General features: G+C 39.2%; 1 protein-coding gene across 1 annotated transcript in view; it reads right to left on the bottom strand.

The window, feature by feature from the left end:
• Positions 1–11498: 11498 nt before the first annotated feature.
• wnt9a (wingless-type MMTV integration site family, member 9A) overlaps positions 11499–24668 on the bottom strand; it is a 71350-nt gene continuing 58180 nt past the window's right edge. Inside the window, exon 4 of the mRNA XM_061920553.1 lies at positions 11499–18220. Coding sequence (XP_061776537.1) covers positions 17696–18220 — 525 coding nt within the window. The 3' untranslated portion in view covers positions 11499–17695. The remainder of the gene's footprint in view (positions 18221–24668) is intronic.

Here is a 24668-nt window from a genome sequence, read left to right as displayed (position 1 = left end):
GACTGCAGGCGGGCCAGGAAAGTACCCGCACTCTTTTACTACGAAGCCACGCTGTTGTAACACGTGGCTTGGCATTGTCTTGCTGAAATAAGCAGGCGCATCCATGATAACGTTGCTTGGATGACAACATTTGTTGTTCCAAAACCTGTATGGACCTTTCAGCATTAATGGTGCCTTCACAGATGTGTAAGTTACCCATGCCTTGGGCACGAAACACTCCCAAACAATCACAGATGCTGACTTTTGAACTTTGCGACTATATCAATCTGAATGGTTATTTTCCTCTTTGTTCTGGAGGACACCGCGTCCTCTGTTTCCAAATATAATTTGAAATGTGGACTCGTCAGACCACAGAGCACCTTTCCACTTTGCATCAGTCCATCCTAGGTGAGCTCGGGCCCAGCCACGCCGGCAGCGTTTCAGGGTGTTGTTGATAAATCGGTTTGGCTTTGCATAGTAGAGTTATAACTTGCACTTACAGATGTAGCGACCAACTGTAGTTACTGACAGTGGTTTTATGAAGTGTTCCTGAGCCCATGTGGTGATATCCTTTACACACTGTCGGTTTTTGATGCAGTACCGCCTGAGGGATCAAAAGTCCGTAATATCATCACTTACGTGCAGTGTTTTGTCTATATTCTCTGAACTTTTTGATGATTTTACGGACCGTAGATGGTAAAATCCCTAAATTCCTTGCAATAGCTCGTTGAGAAATGTTGTTCTAAAACTCTTCGACAATTTGCTTGCAAATTGGTGACCCTCGCCCCATCCTTGTTTGTGAATTACTTAGCATTTCATGGAAGTTGCTTTTATACCCAATCATGACACCCAACTGTTCCCAATTAGCCTGCACACCTGTGGGATGTTCCATATAAGTGTTTGATGAGCATTTTTCAACTTTATCAGTATTTATTGGCACCTTTCCCAACTTCTTTGTCACGTGTTGCTGGCATCAAATTCTAAAGTTAATGATTATTTGCAAAACAAATATCAAATATGTTGTCTTTGTAGCATATTTGACTGAATATGGGTTGAAAATGATTTGCAAATCATTGTATTCTGTTTATATTTACATCTAACACAATTTCCCAACTCATATGGAAACAGGGTTTGTATATTTGGTGTATAACAATCTTTATGAACGCTCTCAGTCGGGCTTCAGGGAAAATCACTCTAGTGGGACAGCTCTCGTATGGGTGACTAATAATTTGGTGCTACCTATGGATGATGATGCTTCATCCATGTTGCTGCTACTGGATCTTAGCGCTGCTTCCAATACTGTCGATCATAACATTCTATTAGAACGCATCAAATCATGTGTTGTGTCAATCCAAACCTTTTGTTGGTTTAACTCCTATCTTACTGACAAGATTCACTGTGTCTCCCATAACAACGTGACCTAGGAGTATGTCAAGGTAATGTGCGGAGTTCCACAGGACTCATTTCTAATTGGCCCTGCACTCTTCAGCATCTATATGTTGCCGCTAGGTGACATTATTCGCAAATACGGTGTTAGCTTTCACTGTTATGCTGATGATACGCAACTCTACATGCCCCTAAAGCTGACCAACACACCAGTTTGTAGTCAACTAGAGGCGTGTCTAAATGAAATCAAATAATAGATGTCCAGCAACTTTTTGCATCTTAACGCTAAGAAAAGGGAATTGTTGATGATTAGTCCTGCTAGACACCTATTTAATAATAACACCTTAACATTGACAACCAAACAATTACACGAAGCGTCTTGATAAAGAATCTCTGCAATATCTTTGACCCAACTCTCTCATTTGAGTCACATATTAAGAGTGTTCCTAAAACAGGCTTCTTTCATCTCTGTAATAGTGCTAAAATGTGTCCCATTTTGTCCACCAAGGACGCTGAGATTATTATGCATGCATTTGTTACGTCTCGTCTCGATTACTGTAACATATTACCGTATTTTTGGGACAATAAAGCGCACTTAAAATCCTTTCATTTTCCCAAAACATTTACAGTGCGTCTTGTAACCCGGTGCGCCTAATGTATGGAATAATTCTTGCCGACCTCAAAGCAATTTTGTTTGGTACAGGGTGTTATGATAAGTGTGACCAGTAGATGGTAGACCAGAGGTGGGTAGTAACGCGCTACATTTACTCAGTTACATCTACTTGAGTAACTTTTGGGATTTATTGTACTTCTAAGAGTAGTTTTAATGCAACACACTTTTACTTTTTCTTTTGTTATATTTAAAGAGAAGAAACGCTACTTTTACTCCGCTACATTTATCTACATTCAGCTCGCTACTGATTTTTATCGATCTGTTAATGCACGCTGCGTTTTTTTTTTGTCGGACAGACATTCAAAGTAGGATCCGTCACATGCCTGCGTTTCACCAATCAAATGCAGTCACTGGTGACGTTTGACTCCGTTTCACCAATCAAATGCAGTCACTCGTGACATTTGACTCCGTTTCACCAATCAAATGCAGTCACTGGTGAGGTTTGACTCCGTTTCACCAATCAAACTGAGCCAGGCGGTCACATGATTCACTGCACACTTTTTTTTTTTAAATATAAATTTCAATATTTACAAACAGTTGAAAATAATAATCAAAGAAAGTACAAAACAGTATAAAAAAACCTACAAAACAACGCCAGGGGGTTGTGAATTCAAAGTAACTAAAATAGAATGCAAAAAAATATATATATATATATATATATATATATATATATATATATATATATATATATATATATATATATATATATATATATATATATATATATATATATATATAAAATGAAAAAAGTGCAAAGCCGTAGGCTCACTCAATCTCAGTAAATAACTTAGATTTGGAACACAGCATCATCGTTTTCACAGCTTTTTGGTTGTTAGAGGTAAAGTGTTTTAATGTAGAGTTCTAAATCTTTTTTAAAGGCACAAAAACTTGAGAAACTTAAATTTATGAATATAAAACTTAGCCAATAGTATAATGAGGTTGCAAAGGTAAAATTCATTTTCAAATTTTTTTTCAATACAGTGTAAAACCAAATATATATTATTTAATATATATTATTGTTTTAGTTGATTAAGAGATATTCCTGGCTCTGAATTTGTTCATTGCTATTTTTATGTTTTTGTGCATTACTTGTTGCCATCATCATTAATCGAACAGGTTACTCAGTACTTGAGTAGTTTTTTCACAACATACTTTTTACTTTTACTCAAGTAAATATTTGGGTGACTACTCCTTACTTTTACTTGAGTAATACATGTCTAAAGTAACAGTACTCTTACTTGAGTACATTATCTGGCTAATCTACCCACCTCTGTGGTAGACACATATAAGAGATACGTGTAGACTGCAATATAATGCCAGTAAACAACACCAAAACTTTAGATGTTCCATTGAAAATAAAGAACATTACACACGGCACTCAAAAATCCGTCAAAATGTTTTAATATGACTTTGAAGCCGCACAGCTTGATAGATTGTTGGCGCATTGCGGCTACTGTAGTCAGACATACAGGTATTACTATGGTGTGTGTATAAGGACCGCAAAATGGCACAGAATAGCATAAATATTATCTGGCGTTTTGTTTCACAATAGTATCCAAAACCAACTTTTCTTACCTTCTGGTACTTGCTGATGTGTATTTGAGATCTGCATAAGTCCTGAAAATGTGCGCATGTCCGCCACTGTAGTCCGTGAGGAAGCCGTAGTCGATAAGCTTCTTCTTTTTCAATATCTTCTTGTAATGGGGCATTCATCCTTCGCTGTTGCCATTTTTAATATAAAGTAACATAAAGTTCTAAGTTATATCTCGCTATGGAAGCGCTAAAAACTACCAGTGTAGTGGGTTTACATTATTCACCCATTAGAGAGTTCCGGTCGGACGGTTTTTATCGGGACACATTTTCTGCGTTGTTGTACTAGTGCTGTGGTTCTCAAATGGGGGTAGGCATTCCCCTGGGGGTACTTGAAGGTATGCCAAGGGGTACGTGAGATTTTTTTTAAATATTCTAAAAATAGCAACAATTCAATAACCCTTTATAAATATATTTATTGAATAATACTTTAACAAAATATGAATGTAAGTTCATAAAGTGTGAAAAGAAATGCAATATTCAGTGTTGACAGCTAGATTTTTTTGTGGACATGTTCCATAAATATTGATGTTAAAGATTTATTTTTTTGTGAAGAAATGATTAGAATTAAGTTCATGAATCCAGATGGATCTCTTTTACAATCCCCAAAGAGGGCACTTTAAGTTGATGATTACTTCTATGTGTAGAAATCTTAATTTATAATTGAATCACTTGTTTATTTTTCAACAAGTTTTTAGTTATTTTTTTAATCTTTTTTTCCAAATAGTTCAAGAAAGACCACTACAAATGAGCAATATTTTGCACTGAATTTAATAAATCAGAAACTGATGACATAGTGCTGTATTTTGCTTCTTTATCTATTTTTTTCAACCAAAAATGCTTTGCTCTCACTAGGGGGTACTTGAATTAAAAAAATGTTCACAGGGGGTACATCACTGAAAAAAGTTTGAGAACCACTGGACTAGTGAACCATGGATAAGGAAATGCTGCTCCGTTGTTGATTTAAGTAAAGTCTGAATGTCATTAAAACAGTTAGCTCCATCTTTTGACACTTCTTCCACTTCCGTCCTTGCATGCTACACCGCTAGAACAAAGACAGCTGCCAAAGGTGAGCCACGTAAATAAAAACGGCGCATCCTGAAGCGGCTGTCAGAAAGTGGCTTGAAGATGATCTGTAAAACATAATCCATGCAACATTTTGACCAAGGAACCACCATCATATGTTTTGTACACCATATGGAAATGTTTTAAATTTGGGAAAGAATCATAGTATGACCCCTTTAATGCACCTTATAATTAGACCCGCTCACCGACAGTGCGCCTTATGATCCGGTGCGCCCTATGGCCCGGAAAGTTTGAGTTGTGCCAGGCTCATGTGTAACTTTATGTTTTCATGATGTCAAATTTGTTATTTTGCACTAAAAACATAGATAATCCAATAATTTACTTCCCATGCATCAAATTAAATTCAAGTTTGATTAAAAAAGTATGAAAATCATTTGACATAAATTTAAAAATGTGTGGAAAAAATTGTGTAATACCAGCCTCAGAATAATGTCACGCTTAAGGCCTCATCTATCCATCCTCTCGGGGTCGCCCAGCTGCATTTGTCTGAACATAGCCTTTTTATTTATGTGGCTAGCAACATGCTAACAATACCTCTTTGCAAAATTAATGACACAACAGTATATTGTTTTAGTATCACTTGCGGTAACGTATATTACAATCCTTTCAAGTGAAGCAACTTCTTTTTGCAAAAAAGACATTTCCCTCATCTTTGGCCTTTCGCCAGCTAATGCTAATGCTACTAAATGTCCATTTTCTTGCTCATTTGCTTTGGTACAGCTTCAAGTAATTTGTCAAAGGGCTAAACTATGCTGTCCGTAGCTGCGTGTTTGGTATTCAAAGATATACGGCCATGATTGAGCGCAGAAGTAAGGAGACCGCAGCAGAGCAACACAGCGCACATACGTCTTGTGCACTCAGGTGACTCTAGAATAATAATATCCAGCCACTTTTCATAAAGCTATCTCGAGCAGCGCTGATGTCGGGTCGTTAGAAATAAGTAAGAGTTGACGATTCCTGCATTTTTTTTTTCTTAAATGTGTGCGTGTGTGTGTGCGTGTGCACCCACTTCCTTCATGGTAACAGCTGTCAAAACGTTGTCGGATTACAGCGCACCACAAAGTCACAGCTCGTATTAGAGCCTTGTACACGGCAGGAAGCGAGGAGGAGTCCGGAGTCTCCCTGAGGAAGAGTAGCCAACGCTCCCGAGCTGCTAATTTATCTACACATGTCAGGGATTTGCTATTCCGGTTTTAGAACCGATATCCAATAATTATGTTTTGCTTTCAAAGCTCAGTGTAAAATTCCTCTTCACAGTCTTGGATGTGCACTGGGGCTTTGGAGCGAGTGTGATGAGGTTTGTTGGGAGAGAAAACTCTCCCGAAATCTCCCCCCGTCGGCCCGGGGGGAACTTTGAGATTAATAATAGCAGTGCGAGGAGGGTAATTCCCCCAACACGTAATGTATGTCTGAACAGTGTTAACCCAAATCTGAGTCATGAGTTGCATTTCATTGTGACTTTGTTTGACACTCAGGTCAAAACCGGAGTGTAAAGTACAGTCCATTACAGTGGAGTACAGTGCAGCATGCAGCGTGCTATGATTGAGGTCCACATAATGAGTTTACACTAACTCCGGGAAAGGACGTCATGGCAACGTGATCCTGCAGGAGACTCCCAACAATCGTGAAAAGGACATATCCCTTTAGAGCAGGTCAGGTCAAACATGCGCCCCGTGGGCCAGATCAGACCCGCGGACAGGTTCAATTCGGCCTGCGAGATGAGTTTGCTCAGTGTAAAATTGAGCTGCATTTTTAAATGAAAGAAACTGCTGTTCTAAGTGTCTGATGGATGTCATGATAGCAATTCTGTTAGGCAAGCAAATTATTTATATCAGGGCGAACAAGTATAACAAGCAAGAGGTACAGGGTAAAGCGGGGCTGTGACTCCTCCCCTTAAACCCAACGTAAAACGAACAGGAGTAAAATAAACAATTGGTAACCCGCACTCTTTTTTTACGAAGCCACACTGTTGTAACACGTGCTGAATGTGGCTTGGCATTGTCTTGCTGAAATAAGCAGGGGCGTCCATGAAAAAGATGGTGCTTAGATGGCAGCATATATTGTTCCAAAACCTGTATGTACCTTTCAGCATTAATGGTGACTTCACAGCATTAATGGTGCCTTCACAGATGTGTAAGTTACCCATGCCTTGGGCACTGATACACCCCCATACCATCAGATGCTGGCTTTTGAATTTTGCGTCGTTAACAGTCTGAATGGTTCGCTTCCCCTTTAGCCCGGATGACACGATGTCGAATATTTCCAAAAACAATTTGAAATGTGGACTCGTCAGACCACAGAACACTTTTCCACTTTGCATCAGTCCATCTTAGATGATTTTGGGCCCAGAGAAGCCGGCGGAGTTTCTGGATGTTGTTGATAAATGGCTTTTGCTTTGCATAGTAGAGCTTTAACTTAAGATGTAGCGACGAACTGTATTTAGTGACAGTGGTTTTCTGAAGTGTTCCTGAGCCCATGTGGTGATATCCTTTAGAGATTAATGTCGGTTTTTGATACAGTGCCGTCTGAGGGATCGAAGGTCACGGTCATTCAATGTTGGTTTCCGGCCATGCCGCTTACGTGGAGTGATTTCTCCAGATTCCGTGAACCTTTTGAGGATATTATGGACGGAGATTTTGAAATCCCTCAATTTCCTGCAATTGCACTTTGAGAAACGTTGTTCTTAAACTGTTTGACTATTTGCTCACGCAGTTGTGGACAAAGGGGTGTACCTCGCCCCACCCTTATTTGTGAAAGACTGAGCATTTTTTGGAAAGCTGTTTTTTTACCCAATCATGGCACTCACCTGTTTCCAATTAGCCTGCACACCTGTGGGATGTTCCAAATAAGTGTTTGATGGGCATTCCTCAACTTGATCAGTATTTATTGCCACCTTTCCCAACTTCCTTGTCACGTGTTGCTGGCATCAAATTCTAAAGTTCAGGATTATTTGCACAAAAAAAAATATTTATCAGTTTGAACATCAAATATGTTGTCTTTGTAGCAAATTCAGCTGAATATGGCTTGAAAATAATTAGCAAATCCTTGTATTCCGTTTATATTTACATCTAACACAATTTCCCAACTCATATGGAAACAGGGTTTGTATTTCAGTATCTGTAAAGTATTATCCCACATCTCATCGTTTGTATGAAAGCTAGCCAGACAGCGTATGTACTGTAGTTGTACTAAAACACATGGCGTCCTGCGTGTAACATGATTGATATTAAAGTGACTTACTCGATGGACAGTTGTTCGTATAGATCAGCAATCCATTTATGTTGAAGTAGCTTGTCTCCAAGTTCCACATATATAGAGTCGTTGCTTTCACCTCACTCTCCCGGCTTCCTTCTGCTCCAACGTCTCATCCTCTTCTCCATGCTCGCTTCTTTAAGCAGCAGTATATATGGCTTCAAAAAAGATAAAGTTGTGAATAATCATTTGTCCAAGAATATCTGCTTGACTTATGATTTCAAAGCAAGTTATCCATCAAATTGTACACTGTTAAAATAACAATAGATTTTAAGGTAAAAACTAAACATTGGCAGCGCAGGCAGCAGAATTTTACCGTGAAAAACCGTGTCATTGTTTTTACAGTAATGCCCTGTAAAAACAATAATGATCAATTTTACGGTAAAAAATAGCAGCTCATTCAACAAATGTTTTACTGGAAAAAACAGTGATACTGTTTGTCCATTTACTATCATATGCTGTAAAAAACCCCATTATTTATATTTGTAAAATTCTGCCAGTTTTTGACCTCAAAATCTTCAGATTATTTTTTTTACAATATACGTAAAATAATATACTGTATAATGATCACATACATAGACAATTGTGTACAAATATCATGAGGCGAATCATTAGAATGTATATTCATATATTATTCACTGTTGCGAGCGACCCTCAGTCTCTCAGTGGAAACAGTGAAAACTCAGCCATCATTGTTGAGGTCTTTTGTTGCCAATGGATTAAAAAACTGTAACATCCTTATGGTTCTACAAACCCTGTTTCCATATGAGTTGGGAAATTGTGTTAGATGTAAAAATAAACAGAATACAATAATTTGCAAATCATTTTCAACCCATATTCAGTTGAATATGCTACAAGGACAACATAGTTGATGTTCAAACTGATGAACATTTGTTTTTTGCAAATAGTCATTAACTTTAGAATTTGATGCCAGCAACATATGACAAAGAAGTTGGGAAAGGTGGCAACAAATACTGATAAAGTTGAGGAATGCTCATCAAAAACTTATTTGAAACATCCCACAGGTGTACAGGCCAATTGGGAACAGCTGGTTGCCATGATTGGGTAAAAAACAGCTTCCCAAAGAAAGGATGGGGCGAGGTACACCCCTTTGTCCACAACTGCGTGAGCAAATAGTCAAACAGTTTAAGAACAACGTTTCTTAAAGTGCAATTGCAAGAAATTCAGGGATTTCCAACATCTACTTTCCATAATATCATCAAAAGGTTCAAAGAATCTGGAGAAATCAATGGCCGGAAACCAACATTGAACGACCATGACCTTCGATCCCTCAGACGGCACTGTATCAAAAACCGACATCAATCTCTAAAGGATATCACCACATGGGCTCAGGAACACTTCAGAAAACCACTGTCACCAAATACAGTTTGACGCTACAATATGTAAGTACAAGTTAAAGCTCTACTATGCAAAGCGAAAGCCATTTACCAACAACATCCAGAAACGTTGCCGGCTTCTCTGGGCCCGAGATCATCTAAGATGGACTGATGCAAAAGTGTTCTGTGGTCTGACGAATCCAAATTTCAAATTGTTTTTGGAAAGCGAACCATTCAGACTGTTATCGACGCAAAGTTCAAAAGCCAGCATCTGTGATGGTATGGGGGTGCATTAATGTCCAAGGCATGGGTAACTTACACATCTGTGAAGGCACCATTAATGCTGAAAGGTACATACAGGTTTTGGAACAATTTTTGCTGCCATCGAAGTGCCGTCTTTTTCATGGACACCCCTGCTTATTTCAGCAAGACAATGTCAAGCCACATTCAGCACGTTTTACAACGGCGTGGCTTCTTAAAAAAAGAGTACGGTTACTTTCCTGGCCTGCCTGCAGTCCAGACCTGTCTCCAATCGAAAATGTGTGGCGCATTATGAAGCGTAAAATACGACAGCGGAGACCCCGGACTGTTGAACGACTGAAGCTCTACATAAAACAAGAATGGGAAAGAATTCCACTTTCAAAGCTTCAACAATTAGTTTCCTCAGTTCCCAAACGTTTATTGAGTGTTGATAAACGAAAAGGTGGTGTAACACAGTGGTGAACATGCCCTTTCCCAACTACTTTGGCACGTGTTGCAGCCATGAAATTCTAAGTTTATTATTATTTGCAAAAAAGAAAAAAAAGTTTATGAGTTTGAACATCAAATATCTTGTCTTTGTAGTGCATTCAACTGAATATGGGTTGAAAATGATTTGCAAATCATTGTATTCCATTTATATTTACATCTAACACAATTTCCCAACTCATATGGAAACGGGGTTTGTATATCTCGATTTTTGATAAGTAATCCCTTCCAAAACGTCTGACAAAAAAGGAAGCAACACGACTCAAAAATATTAACATACATTTTTTTTATAGAGAATCATTTGAGTAGTACACACAGAGAACAAAATAAACATAATTGGCTAATTAAATGGATAAATTAACATTAAACATCATTTTACCTTTGTTGAAGAATTTTATTGCAGAAGATTGCAAGGAGGGGAGGAGAGAGCTACAACAACGTTGTACTCCCGACGGTTTCAAATAAAAATTATCGAAAAACCGTGATTGTTAACTGCACTTTGATAAACTCCCGGACTGAATGGCACTAGTTTAAATGCTAACATGAATACAAGAGCCATAAGCCCCAATCTAAACTGATATAAACACATTCCTGTCAGAGTAATTAAGCGATTCAATTGCTCTGAGACGGAGTGATCGATTTTATATATACTATAGGATTTATATATAATATAGGAATTGGAGACAGGAGTGATTTTAGGGTGCTTTCAAGGGCCGCTGAACAGAGTAGGACACCACGGTATCCGCCAGAACACAAAATTGTGAGCTTTCTAATAATGTGTCCATTGATTTTAGGATTTTTCATTTATATTTAAACTTGGTCAAAATATTTCATTGGGTGGTAAAGTACCCTTTTGAGCACATTTAACAATATCGACAACTCTGATAATTTTTGTATTTTAATATAGTTACATCCTTATTCCGTACTTGGATAAAGACAGTAAGAATAACTATTTAATTCCTAGAAATAATATGAAGCAACGTGTTTGGCGCTCACAACTTTCTTTGGCCCATGGTGAGTTATATTGCAGTATTGTTCTATGAAAAATAATCAGAGACTGAGTCACTCTTGGCTTTCTATGTTTGGGCTGTCGATTCAGCGGAATAATATGTGGGCTAGTTTGTTTCGTGCAATTTTTGGTCGTATGATAATTTTTTTGTAGAGTGAATTGATTGAAATTGAATCATATGAAAATTGTGGCGTAGAAAAACTGAGGTACTACTGTAATTTCACATTTGTACCATTTTTAAACAAATGGTCAACGACTTTTGGCCTTTTAGTCCGCCCGTGCCCCTTGCAGAGACGTTTACACTATGTTTTTCAACCAAGCTTGCTCAAATTTTGCTTGTCAGTACCCTGAAGGTGTGTTTATCACTCGACAGTTAGTCGTTTGCAGTGCTAACATGCTGAATAACAAAATAGTAGTAAAACTCACGACTCAGTGTGAAATAATTTAAAAATTATTTTATTATTTCAGATTTTCTGTTCGCCTTTGTTACACAAAGATGTTAAATAACTTAAATACATTCTTACCAGTCATTTGTGATCTGTTTACGTCTACAAGCTATACACATGAGGTAGAGGAAAAAAATAATTTAGGCTTCCCATAAGACATGACAAAACATTGTTGCTGTATGGTATCATTGATGCTGTACATGTTTGTTTGTTTTCCATGCACAGCAAAAACCCTAACAAAAAAAAAAAAGTGTAAATGTGTAAAAGTGACATCATATCGCTTTCTCACAAAAATCGTAGATTATACAAACAGATCGGATCCAACAGTCGGTGACTGATTTAGTCGGAAGACGGTGCACATGGATACAAATTTGTTAGGATTTGTTAGTGCTTGCAAAAAAAAAAAAATGAAATTAATACATGGAACTGCTCCTTGAAGCCTCCACCCCAAAATATAAAAAAATACAGGATATAAAATCAATTTAAACTTTTGACGTTATTTACACTAAACACATGCTTATAATATATTTCAAAAAAATAATTTATCTTTAATTTTTTTCTACAAAATATATTTTTTTTGTACATGATGCACTGCTCACTCAACAGTGCAGAGTTTTTAGGTGTTGTGGTTTGACAACATCATCATCCGCTGCTGCGTCATTCTCCTCTTTCGGCCTATATACAATCTATAAACAAACTCTGTGGGCCTTTTGGTATTCCTGTCAATGCATTCAATAGTGGAGAACGTCTTGTTTTGGTTTTTGTGTGTGTTGAGAGAGCACACATACCAAAAGGCTGTGGCAAGAAGGCATTTGAGCTGCATGTCCCAGCATAGCTATTATGGTTTCCATGTAGCGTGCAAAGTTCTATGTATATGTTTTGACCGGGGCTTTATTTGGCGTGACTCATGCTTATCAAAATGCTTCCAATTCAGGACATAAAAATGTCAATTGCTGTTTAATCAAACAAAGGAATGCTGCATTATCTATGCTTACAATCTAAAACTGTTGTTTGTAGCAATTAGATGTGCCTTTACTTTTGCCTTTTTACCACAGGAAAAGAAACCTATTTACAAAACAATAAAAACATTTTAGAAAAAAAGTCTTCACTGCATACATAAATACAGATTTTGTCTTTCTTTAAATAATTTGGGGCTTCAGTGTGGGAATGGACGCTAACATACAAAACTGGGTGCCTCACTCAGTAGTCAAAAAACAAGACATATAAAAAGATCCTGTATCAGATATTTGTATAGAAAAGCCCTCTGAGAGCGAGCGTCATCTACAGTGGACGTTTTGTATAATAAGGCTATTTCTTTTACAAAATTTGCCAAAAGAAATAGACCAAAAACAAATGTCCACTGCAAAGGACACTTAAGAGGATTTAAGGCTGCATTCACACTTGTGGTTCAGTAATTATTAAAAAAAGATACTTGTTTCATACTTTGGTGCAGTCCCCTTAGCTTTCCCTGCGGTATTTTGGTCATGGGGCCGAAGGCTGTGCAGTAAAAATGTAAAGTAAGGACTTGATTGGGCAGCTTTAGTTACTTGATGGAACTCAAATATTCCGAATCAAAAAGCCATCTGCTGGGGTGAATATAGAGCTACACGTATCGATCATTTTAGTAACGAGTAATCTATTGATTAGTTACTTCGAGTAATGGGATAAAACACACTTTGTAGCATATTTTAGGAAAAATGGTTTGAAATGAAGATTTTTCTGCTTGCTGTGACCTTCATTCTTCTTACTTTTTGTTTTTTGAAACATTCATATTACCAACACTGATGGCACTTTTAACATGTGTTCATTAATGAACATTTTAAAAAAGATACACACCACCGCCCTTGTGTGCGCTCTATTGCAGTGGCCCTGATGAAGCGAAGTATATAAAGTTCTGGGTACTCAGTGCGTTCTGCATTTAATCAATCTGTCCTTGTAAAACTTTTTGAAGTTTTAATTGAAGCAACAGAATATACATTTGAGCTTTTTTCTAATCAAATTAATTGATTAATCGTTGCAGCTGTAGTTGAATAAGTAGAATAATCTTATATTGTATAAAAATATTCTTTATCATTTTAGATTTCCCAAAAAGTTTCTAAATATACACTTAAAGAGGAGTGAGCAGACAGCACTTTCAACACATTTCCTCTGTCATTCCAACATACTCCTATAAAAAAGTGACCCATTACCTCCCTGCTTGGCACTCAGCATCAAGGGATGGAATTGGCGGTTAAAGGCCTACTAAAATGAGATTTTCTTATTTAAACGGGGATAGCAGGTCCATTCTATGTGTCATACTTGATCATTTCGCGATATTGCCATATTTTTGCTGAAAGAATTTAGTAGAGAACATCCACGATAAAGTTCGCAACTTTTGGTGCTGATAAAAGAGCCTTGCCTTTACCGGAAGTCGCAGACGATGACGTCACAAGGGTGAGGGCTCCTCACGTCCTCACATTGTTTATAATGGGAGCCTCCAGCAGCAAGAGCTATCCGGACCGAGAAAACTAAAATTTCCCCATTAATTTGAGCGAGGATGAAAGATTTGTGGATGATGATATTGATAGCGAAAGACTAGGAAAAAAAAAAAAAAGCGACGGCTCCGGGCGGCGGCAGTGTGAGCGTTTCAGATGTAATTAGACACATTTACTAGGATAATTCTGGACGATCCCTTATCTGCTTATTGTTTTAATACTGTTTTAGTGAGATTGTAAATACATACCTCGAGGTCGGATGGCTGCGGTGAACACACAGTGTCTCAGAGAGAAGCTGAGGAGCCAAGCTCACAGCTGCGTTTTAAACAGCTACTGCAGGAGGACGAATAATCTAATGATGTCTCCGGTAAGATATAGATCACTATTTTCCTATCCAAAAACATGCTGGTTGACGTAGAGAAACATGTTCGCTTGACCGCTCTGTGTTAAAAACAAAGAAACACCGGCAGTGTCTCGGTGCTAAAGACAGCTGCAATACACCGCTTTCCACCAACAGCATTGTTCTTTATAGTCTCCATTATTAAATGAACAAATTGCAAAAGATTCAGCAACACAGATGTCCAGAATACTGTCTAATTGCGCGATGAAAAGAGATTACTTTTAGCCGCAAATGGTGGTGTGCTAATATTTCCTGACAGTCCGTGACATCACGCGCACGCGTCATCATTCCGCGACGTTTTCAACAGGAAACTCCACGGGAAATTTAAAATTGCAATTTAGTAAACTAAACCGGCTGTATTGGCATGTGTTGCAATGTTAATATTTCATCATTGATATATAATCTATCAGACTGCGTGGTCGGTGGTAGTGGGTTTCAGTAGGCCTTTAAATCACCAAAAATAATTCCCGGGGCGCTGCCACCGCTGCTGCTCACTGCTCCCTTCACCTCCTAGTGGGGTGAGGGTGATGGGTCAAATGCAGAGGATGATCTCACCACACCTAGTATGTGTGTGACTATCCTGGGTACTTTTTTTGTGTGTCTTCGGTCTGTGTGGCGTTTACATTTGAGCTCAAATGAACCGACCAACACCAGAATTCACTTGCAAACAGGCCAAGACCCGTTTTTTGAAGCCCTCGGCTCACCGAGATTTGCTGAGCAAAATGCACTGGAGTTGGTTTAAACTGAACCAAACATGACAAGTGTGAAGGCGCCCTTAGCTACCAGAAGCTAAGTGCTGACCATACACGTGCCTTTATCATCATGATCTTGTTACTATGGAAACAGCTTCCTCCACCCTATAAGGTGTGTGGTGGATGAATGTAAATGACATGAGGAGTATGGCTCAATGAATCGGAGGTCGCTGGAAAGCGAAAGACATCAAATTGTACAGCGGCTACATTCTTCCGTGTTCTCCACCGTTTTCTCGGTAGGGTGCGTCCACGTTTTATCACACATGGCCACTGTCGTCTTCATAACATAGTGGTTTTGAGTTATTCCCTGAACATTGGTTCGATGTAGGCCGAGAGACACCTAAACTGATCAGCAACAGCATTATGTACACCTGCACAATCCAAGAGATCCAATCCAAACTAGCTTCTAGTCTTCTGTAGAATACTTTGGACTGTAGACTTTGTCCATTTTTCCCAAAAAGCACCCAACAAAGGGCCGCTTGTCTCAACACATTTGTTCTAGTTTACCCTAAACTCATCCAAGCATGTGCTGGTGCACCTTGTTCGTGACCTGAGAACATAAAATATGCCTAACTCAAATTGTTCCCACTTTAAGGAACCGAAAGTATTATTTTAAGATATGTATAAGCTATTTAATATGGTTGAAGTTTAGATTAGAGAGGTGTGTAGGGCGCCCGGTTGGAGGCCACGGGGGAAGACATAGGACTCAGTGGAGAGACTATGTCGCCCAGCTGGCATGGGAACCCCACGAGAACCCCCAGGAAGAGCTGGACGTAGTAGCTGGGGAGAGGGAAGTCTGGACTTCTTTGCTTAGACTGCTGACCTCGCAATCCGACTTTGGCTAAGCCAGGGGTGTAAACGGTAGAGACCGGGGGCCGGATCGGCCCGCGAACAGGTTTGATCCGGCCTGCGGGATGAGTTTGCTAGGTATAAAAATGAACCTGAAATTTTGGAATGAAAGAAACTGCTGTTCTAAATGTGTCCACTGGATGTCGAAATAGCAATTCTTTGTATGTTCGTATATGATGCTACATATGTACAAAATAAGCCACATGATGTTGGTACATCAGTCGAGGAAAATGATCAAACTACATGAATAACTGGAATTGGATTTTGATATTATTTTTTTAACTTGATAGATTGAAAATTAACACCAATTAGTTGACTGCTGAACATTATCACATAATTTATTCAGAAAGAATAAATAACGACAAATTAAGACATACTACTATTAACCGCAACATCCATCCATTCATCCATTTTTCTACCGCTTATTCCCTTTGGGGTAGCGGGGGGCGCTGGTGCCTATCTCAGCTACAATCGGGTGGAAGGCGGGGTACGCCCTGGACAAGTCTCCACCTCATCGCAGGGCCAACACAGATAGACAGACAACAGTCACACTCACATTCACACACTAGGGCCAATTTAGTGTTGCCAACCAACCTATCCCCAGGTGCATGACTTTGGAAGGGGGAGGAAGCCGGACTACCCGGAGGGAACCCACGCATTCACGGGAGGACATGCAAACTCCACACAGAAAGATCCCGACCCCGGGATTGAACCCCAGACTACTCAGGACCTTCGTACTGTGAGGCAGACGCACTAACCCCTCTGCCATTGTGAAGGCCTAAGTGTAAAAAAAAAAAAAAAAAACATTTGTTTTCAGTACGTGCTTGTTCTATTTTCAAACAAAGAAAACAATCCGAAGTTGTCTTTATTTTTAAGTTATGGTGCCGTTATTTTACCAGTCTGGCCCTCTTGGGAGTAGATTTTTTCTCCATGTGGCTCCCGATCTAAAATGAGTGACACCCCTGTGCTTAGCGGAGGAAGATGGATGGATGGACTGCAATGGCATACAACTGCAGCACCGCATGAAAGCTGATTCTAATATTTTATAACAATCCCCACTTTTGAACGACACTCTTGTATTGGATCTCATTAGTTTGTACAGGTGTCCCTACTGTAGCGTCCAGCAATTATGCAACCTAACATCTGCAAATGTATTGAATACTCAAAAAAGAAAAACATTTGTTTTCCCTCCAAGCGGAAGGGAGAAGTCCTAAAAAAAAAAAAAGTATCCTCGTCTGCATAAGTCGGGAACAGTCACACAAACGGCAAAAGCGTCGGTGCAGTTAGTGGTTTCTCTTAACGTAAAGTTAGATAAGTGGCTTGTATAATGTCTTTACAATATATTTATATAACGCTATATGAAGTTTTGTACATGCATATGCAGACACACAAAGTGTGCGCGTGTAAAGGATGTGCGTGTAAATTCTTACACCCTGTCTGAATATTCCGTAGAAGTCGTCGATGGAGCCCACCTTTTCGCACGCGTCGTTCTTCTTCTTTGAGTCCCTTGGCTATGTTCGCGTGCGAAAAGGTTGCGTTCTTTTATAAGGAACGTTTGTCGTCTGGAAGGCTTGAGCTGTTTACCCAGTTGTCTGAGGAGAAGTTTGCAAAGCCACAACAATAAAAAAAAAAAACCCCGAACAAAACAGAAAAATCCCTCAAAGTGCTTATGGCGTCAGAGAACAGTGTCACAACTTCCTCTCCTTGTGTCGGTGTTAGCCCTTGCAGGTGTAAACCTCCTCCCTCTGCGTGCACTGCTTGCACTCCACGTAGCAGCACCAGCGCACCTGGCACTGGCAGGGCCGCGTCACCTCCCGGCTCTGGGTGTTGTGGCCCCGCCCGCAGCAGATGGCGTCGCAGTTTTTGTCCTTGTAGCACTTGCGAGCCGCCGTGCCCGACGAGTACTTGCTGGGCCGGCAGAAACTGGGTGAGTCCTCGATGTGGAGCAGGTCCATGGTGCGGGGAATCTGGTCGCTGAGACCGGACAGGTGGGGGTGGGGATGCTGAGGGGTTTGCTGCTGCTGCTGCTGCTGGTGTTGAGCTCGTCCTGAGGCGGAGATGTCTCCCTCCCCCGTGGCCTCGTTGGTGGAGCTCCCCACCTTGACTGAGGTCTCATAGCGCTGCTTCAACTGCTTGCCGATCTCGTGAAAGGGCATCAGCTGCCTCCAGCAGGTCTGGACGGTGCAGGAGCCGGAGACCCCGTGGCATTTACAGGTGGTCTCCACGCCAGCCTTGATTACCTAGATGGACGAATAAGGATAAGGAACAACAGTCGATGAGGGAATACGAGCAAAACTCAAATCTTGGCACAAGTCTTTCTTTGTAATGTCCACACTATCTCTTCAGACTTAATGTGTCAAAGTCAAGGCTACTCACTTGGTAGTCCCAAGTGACAATTTGCAAAAACAGGAAGTGGCACCCATAGAAAGTCACAGAAAACTCACCGGTACTCACAAAAGGAGGTGTCATGTCTTTTTGACCATGTCTTGTTTGGCTATGTTCTGTTGAGCTCTGGACTTTTTAAGTTCCTGTTTTTTCCACTCACTTGTCTGGTTTCCTTGGTTACTCATTGTGTCCACCTGTCTCTGATTAGTGCTCGCCCGCTCACCTGCTTCCCGAGCACTAATCAGAGGCAGTGTTTAAGCTTGTCTTTGCCAGTCAGTCGCCCTGGCGTCATTGTGTTCGTTTCATGCTCTGTTCTTGCCACAGTAAGTCTTGCTTATAATGGATTAGATTTATATCGCGCTTTTTCTATTGTTGGATACTCAAAGCGCTCACAGAGAAGTGGGAACCCATCATTCATTCACACCTGGTGGTGGTAAGCTACATCTGTAGCCACAGCTGCCCTGGGGTAGACTGACGGAAACGTGGATGCCAGTTTGGGCCTACGACCCCTCCGACCACCACCTATCTCATTCATTCATCATTCATTCACCAGTGTGAGCGGCACTGGGAGCAAGGGTGAAGTGTCCTGCCCAAGGACACAACCGCAGCGATTTGGATGTCAATAGGTGGGAAGCGAACCTGCAACCCTCAGGTGTCTGGCACGGCCACTCTACCCACTACGCCATGCCGCCCCAACTTACTTGACATTGTTTTATGCAATGTCAAGTAAGTTCTTTAGTTATTCAAACCACAGTTTATTGCGTTGTTCAGTTCATGTTGTGTTATATTTTTGCCTCCGCCTTGTGCGTGCCTTTTGTTTGTACCTTGTTTTAGTCAAGATTAAATCATGTTTTGCCTACACGGCATGTCCCAAGTAGTCAGTCTGCCTTCCTGGGAGAACGACTCGGCAGAAAGCTGCGACCTCGCAAAATGGAGACCCGATGGTGTATCTTATGCTGAGACATAGATGGCTATGCTGATAGCTGGAAGCAACATCCCGTTCTCATTTGCGGATGTCTGCAACAATTCCGCGAAGGATGTTCCCGGATTCGGAGATCGCTCGCCAATACGCAAATAGCAGAACAAAGGTTACTCAAATAGTGAAAGGTAAGTGTTGTTGTTGTTTTTTAGTAACCAGCAAGCACAGTACAGTTAGTAGAACTACTGTGTTTTTATTACTGTGTATTTGATAGGTGCCGTCGGAAATTGAACTATTTATTTTATTTATGTATATAATAAAATAAATATATATAGCTAGAATTCACTGAAAGTTAAGTATTTCATACATATATTTATATATGTATATATATATATATATATATATATATATATATATATATATATATATATGAAATACTCGAGTTGGTGAATTGTACGCCACCCCTCTAAACCACGCCCCCCGCCCCAACCACGCCCCCCAACCCCGCCTCCGCCCCACATCCGACCACGCCTCCCACCCCCCACCTCCCGAAATCGGATGTCTCAAGGTTGGCAAGTATGATGTGGTGACATAAATTGTCCGCCCTGAGATCTTTAGGTGGTGAGTTCAAACCCCGCCCGAGTCATACCAAAGACTATAAAAATGGGACCCATTACCTCCCTGCTTGGCACTCAGCATCAAGGGTTGGAATTGGGAGTTAAATAACCAAAAATAATTAGGGCCACCGCTGCTGCTCACTGCTCCCCTCACCTCCCAGGGGGTGAACAAGAGGATGGGTCAAATGCAGAGGGTAATTTCACCACAATCATTGATACTTTAAAATTACGGTATTTTGAGAGGCGAAGTCGGACTACGTAGGATATCACAGGAAGCCTGGGTGAGAAACGTACGGCCCGCCACTGCAATACGTATTATCTAAAAGTTACTTTTTCTTTTTCAAAGGAATACTACGTGTTAAATGTGTGCTGTTTTTGATTAAATTGATTTCCATTCTTTTTAATGGAAGACGGTGATTTGAGATACAAGTGTTTTGAGTTAAGAGCTTTGTCACAGAACCGATTAAGCATGTAAATAGAGATATTACTCTATACGGATGGATGAGCAGGGATTTTATTTAGTGAGCTCTTAGTTGTACTAGGGGGTTGACTGTTGTCATTTCAGAAGATGAAAGTTACTGCTGGTCATCAGAAGAAAGGTGAGCGGTTTGTCTCAGGGTTCATGTTGAAGTACACACATGGAATTTTAATCAAAGTCAATAACTATTATTATGAAATGTGAGGGGGGTGGGGTGCTGTTGTTGACATGACTTATCCTCTGGATGATAAAGGAGCTTTTCAGGGAGATGTTTCTGACACTCATACCTGCGCTTTTGACTTGAAGTGTGCTTTTACAATCCCGATATGAGCTGGCCTCCAGTGTCAGTCATTCCATAACTTGGAAGTGACTTGGAAGAAAAAGCCGCCTCATCTATAAGAAGTGAAACGGTCAGCTGAAAAAATCGACCGCAAAGTCAAAAGCAATGAGCGTCTCAAGAATCAATGACAATAACACATTGTTTTAGAGTAGGTTTCGGATAGCATCTCGCTTTCTTTTCTCCCGACTGTGAAAGAGATCAGGAAGTGAACATTCATCACGGCAACGGGTCAAGACACTGCAATAGGTCAGCTTTTTTTTTTTTGTCGAGTAAATGTCAGAGGGAGAGAGCCAGCACATTCCACCTTGGTCCTCATTTGAATTGATCCCAAAAGGCTGTACACGCCAAACATATACTGTATATTTAAAAAAACAATGTTGTAAATCTTTTGTCAGAGATAGAATCTCCCCAGAGAATAAACTTCTGGGCGACGTTTTGAGTATATTGTTCATCCGAAACCCCAAATGGGGTGAAAACATAATACACATAAAACACATGTGCCAAACCGTCTGTTTTGGCTCGACAGCTTGAGCAGTTTTTGTCTTTTACTGTGAAAACTATACATTTTTTGTCAACTTTCTGACATACGTGTACTGTAGCTCAGAGATTATCAAACTGTGGTACTGTTCACTAGTGGCACACAGTACAGTATTTTGTGCCGTTCGGTCTACTAGTACAGTGGTTCTCAAATGGGGGTACACGTACCCCTGAGCTTATTTGAAGGTATGTCAAGGGGTACGTGAGATTTTTCAAAAATATTCTAAAAAATAGCAACAATTCAAAAAACCTTTATAAATATATATTGAAAAATACTTCAACAAAATATGATTGTAAGTTCATAAACTGTGAAAAGAAATGCAACAATGCAATATTGAGTGTTGACAGGTAGATTTTTTGTGGACATGTGCCCTAAATATCAATGTTAAAGATTTCTTATTTTGTGACGAAATGTTTAGAATTAAGTTCATGAATCCAGATGGATCTCTATTACAATCCCCAAAGAGGGCACTTTAAGTTGATGATTACATCTATGTGCAGCAATCTTTATTTAAAATGTAATCACTTGTTTATTTTTCAACAAGTTTTTAGTTATTTTCATATCTTTTTTTCCACATAGTTCAAGAAAGACCACTACAAATAAACAAATACTTTGCACTGTTATACAGTTTAATAAATCAGAAGCTGATGACATAGTGCTGTATTTTACTTCTTTATCTCTTTTTTTTCAACCAAAAATGCTTTGCTCTGATTAGGGGGTACTTGAATTAAAAAAATGTTCACAGGGGGTACATCACTGAAAAAAGGTTGAGAACCACTGGACTAGTAATCCGTAGAGTTTGTACTTGTATGGTTTCTTCATTCTTCAAGCAACGTTTATAAGTTTTTCAATATAACTTAAACTATTTATACTTTCGGTACTTAACTGTCACGTTTGATCGTAGTGTTTTCATGCATATTTGTATATGCTATTGTAATGTAATCAAGCATGTTAGCAAATATGCTAACATGTTTACAAGCTTCCATGTTGGTATTATTTTTGTATTGTAGCAGTTTCACAAGTTCCTGAGTAAATTCATTATGACGTCACCGTGGCGTTATTGAGTCTGTTTAGCTGATTGGAGAGCTACCTTCCGCTGTGACTTAGGCAATGACTTCTGTTTTGTTTGATCAGCCACTTTACTGCCATGTGGCAGGCACCGTTTGGAAAACAATTAAGGTATGTAAAAAAATATTTACAAAATATTTCTGTGCAAATAACTCATTTTACATCTTATATATCTGCGGCTAACAGTCCGCTGCAGTTAATGTATGCAACAGTTTTTGGGGTTTTTCAAATTTGGTGAGTGTGGCTTCTATACCGCCATGGGGGTGAGAATTAGTATCTTAGAAGCTGCTTTGCACTGCAGATAGACGACGCATTCTTTTCAACTTGCACTCAAATTCCAGCCGGTGTTCTGGCAAGACACACACCCTCCTGGAATTCATGCAACTCCTGCACGTGTGTTATAAGGAATACGGAAATATAACTGTGTCTCCCTTTTTTGTGTGAGCACAATATTTAGCAACGTAAACACTGAGACAAAAAAGGCAAATATCGGCTCTAGAGTTAACCTTTATTGCCAATTAACTTACCTGTTGTATTGTTGATCAATAATTCAAATGTCAAAACATAATATAAAATGATTGGTGCTTAGTTTATTCACTCTGTTGGAACCAAAAATGAACTAATTTAGCCTACTTCAGAGCTGAAGGGAGCTTAGCAGGTTTGAAAAAGATTGTTTTCTCTATTTTTCTCCATGTGCTTGAATCGAAGGTGTCAAATTCAAGGCCCACGGGCCAGATCTGGCCCCCGACAAAATTTAATTTGGCCCGTAAACACCTGGAAATAATATGTGTCAATAAAGTACTTAATATTTTCTCACTAAATTAATTGGATTTTTTTCAAAAGAAAAACATATCCATACTGCTTGAAATTGCATACCTTTTAAACTTTAATAGTATCCAATATTGCAACAAATGTTACAGTATATTATCATACTTTCCAAACATGTTTCTGTATAAATACAAATACTTAAGTTTACATCAAATTAATAAAAATAACAATAAATTTAACGGTGTTCTTTACAGCATATTGCTGTAAATTTAAAAAAATATATGTTTTTGGGATAAGATTCTGTTGACTGAGCTGCCAGTTTTTGTCTGTGAAGTTATAACACTGAAACGCCCTCAGGAAGAGGTGCTTTATGACATGGCTAGCTAGTTACCGGCTAACGTCCTTCCGCGGTCTGCATTGATTGATTGATACTTTATTAGTAGATTGCACAGTTCAGTACATATTCCGTACAATTGACCACTAAATGGTAACACCCGAATACGTTTTTCAACTTGTTTAAGTTGGGGTCCAAGTTAGTGTTGCAGCTACTTCTAAATCAGTGGTTCTCAACCTTTTTTCAGTGATGTACCCCCTGTGAACATTTTTTTAATTCAAGTACCCCCTAATCAGAGCAAAGCATTTTTGGTTGAAAAAAAGAGATAAAGAAGTAAAATACAGCACTATGTCATCAGTTTCTGATTTATCAAATTGTAAAACAGTGCAAAATATTGCTCATTTGTAGTGGTCTTTCTTGAACTATATGGAAAAAAAGATATAAAATGTACGATCCTGTAAGTACTTGGCATCGGATTGGTATTATCCAAAACTAATGTAAAGCATCCAAACGACAGAAGAATGAGTAATTATTACTTTTTACATTTGTCTAAGTCTAAATTTTTTTTTTTTTTTAAATAAATACAAAAATAATAAATAAAAAAAATTAAACAATTTCTCTTGTGGATCATTAAAGTTTGTCTACGTCCGACAGAAGTGTGTATAGAACATGTTAAAAAAAAAAGTAAGCAGATATTAACAGTAAATGAACATGTAGATTAATAACACATTTTTACAGCTTCTCCTTTAAAATGTTGACAAAATAATTGAATGAAAAATGACACAATGTTACTGCACAGGTCATCAGACTAAATCAGAAGCCTGTGTTTGTTCTCTTTTACTGAAAGACAAGTTGTCTAGTATGTTCAATATTTTATTTAAGGACAAACTTGCAATGAGAAACATATGTTTAATGTACCGTAAGATTTTTTGTTGAAATAAAGCCAATATTGCCATTTTTTGTGGTGCCCTATGTTTAGAAAAGTAGCGAAAAGCACCGCAAAAGTATCTAAATGATTTTGGATCCGGTATTTTCAGAGGCGATATAGTACCGAGTATGATTCATTAGTATCGCGGTAGTATACTATACCAGTGTTTTTCAACCTTTTTTGAGCCAAGGCACATTTTTTGTGTTGGAAAAATCCGACACAAAGCAAAAATCATAAAACTAAACTCAGTTGACAGTAAAAAGTTGTTGCAATTGTTGGATATGACTTCAAACCATAACCAAGCATGCATCAC

The sequence above is a fragment of the Nerophis ophidion genome, linkage group LG14, assembly GCF_033978795.1.
Source record: "Nerophis ophidion isolate RoL-2023_Sa linkage group LG14, RoL_Noph_v1.0, whole genome shotgun sequence".
Lineage (NCBI taxonomy): Eukaryota > Metazoa > Chordata > Actinopteri > Syngnathiformes > Syngnathidae > Nerophis > Nerophis ophidion.
Note: the sequence above shows the minus strand (reverse complement) of the source record. Positions and strands in the feature narration are given on the sequence as shown.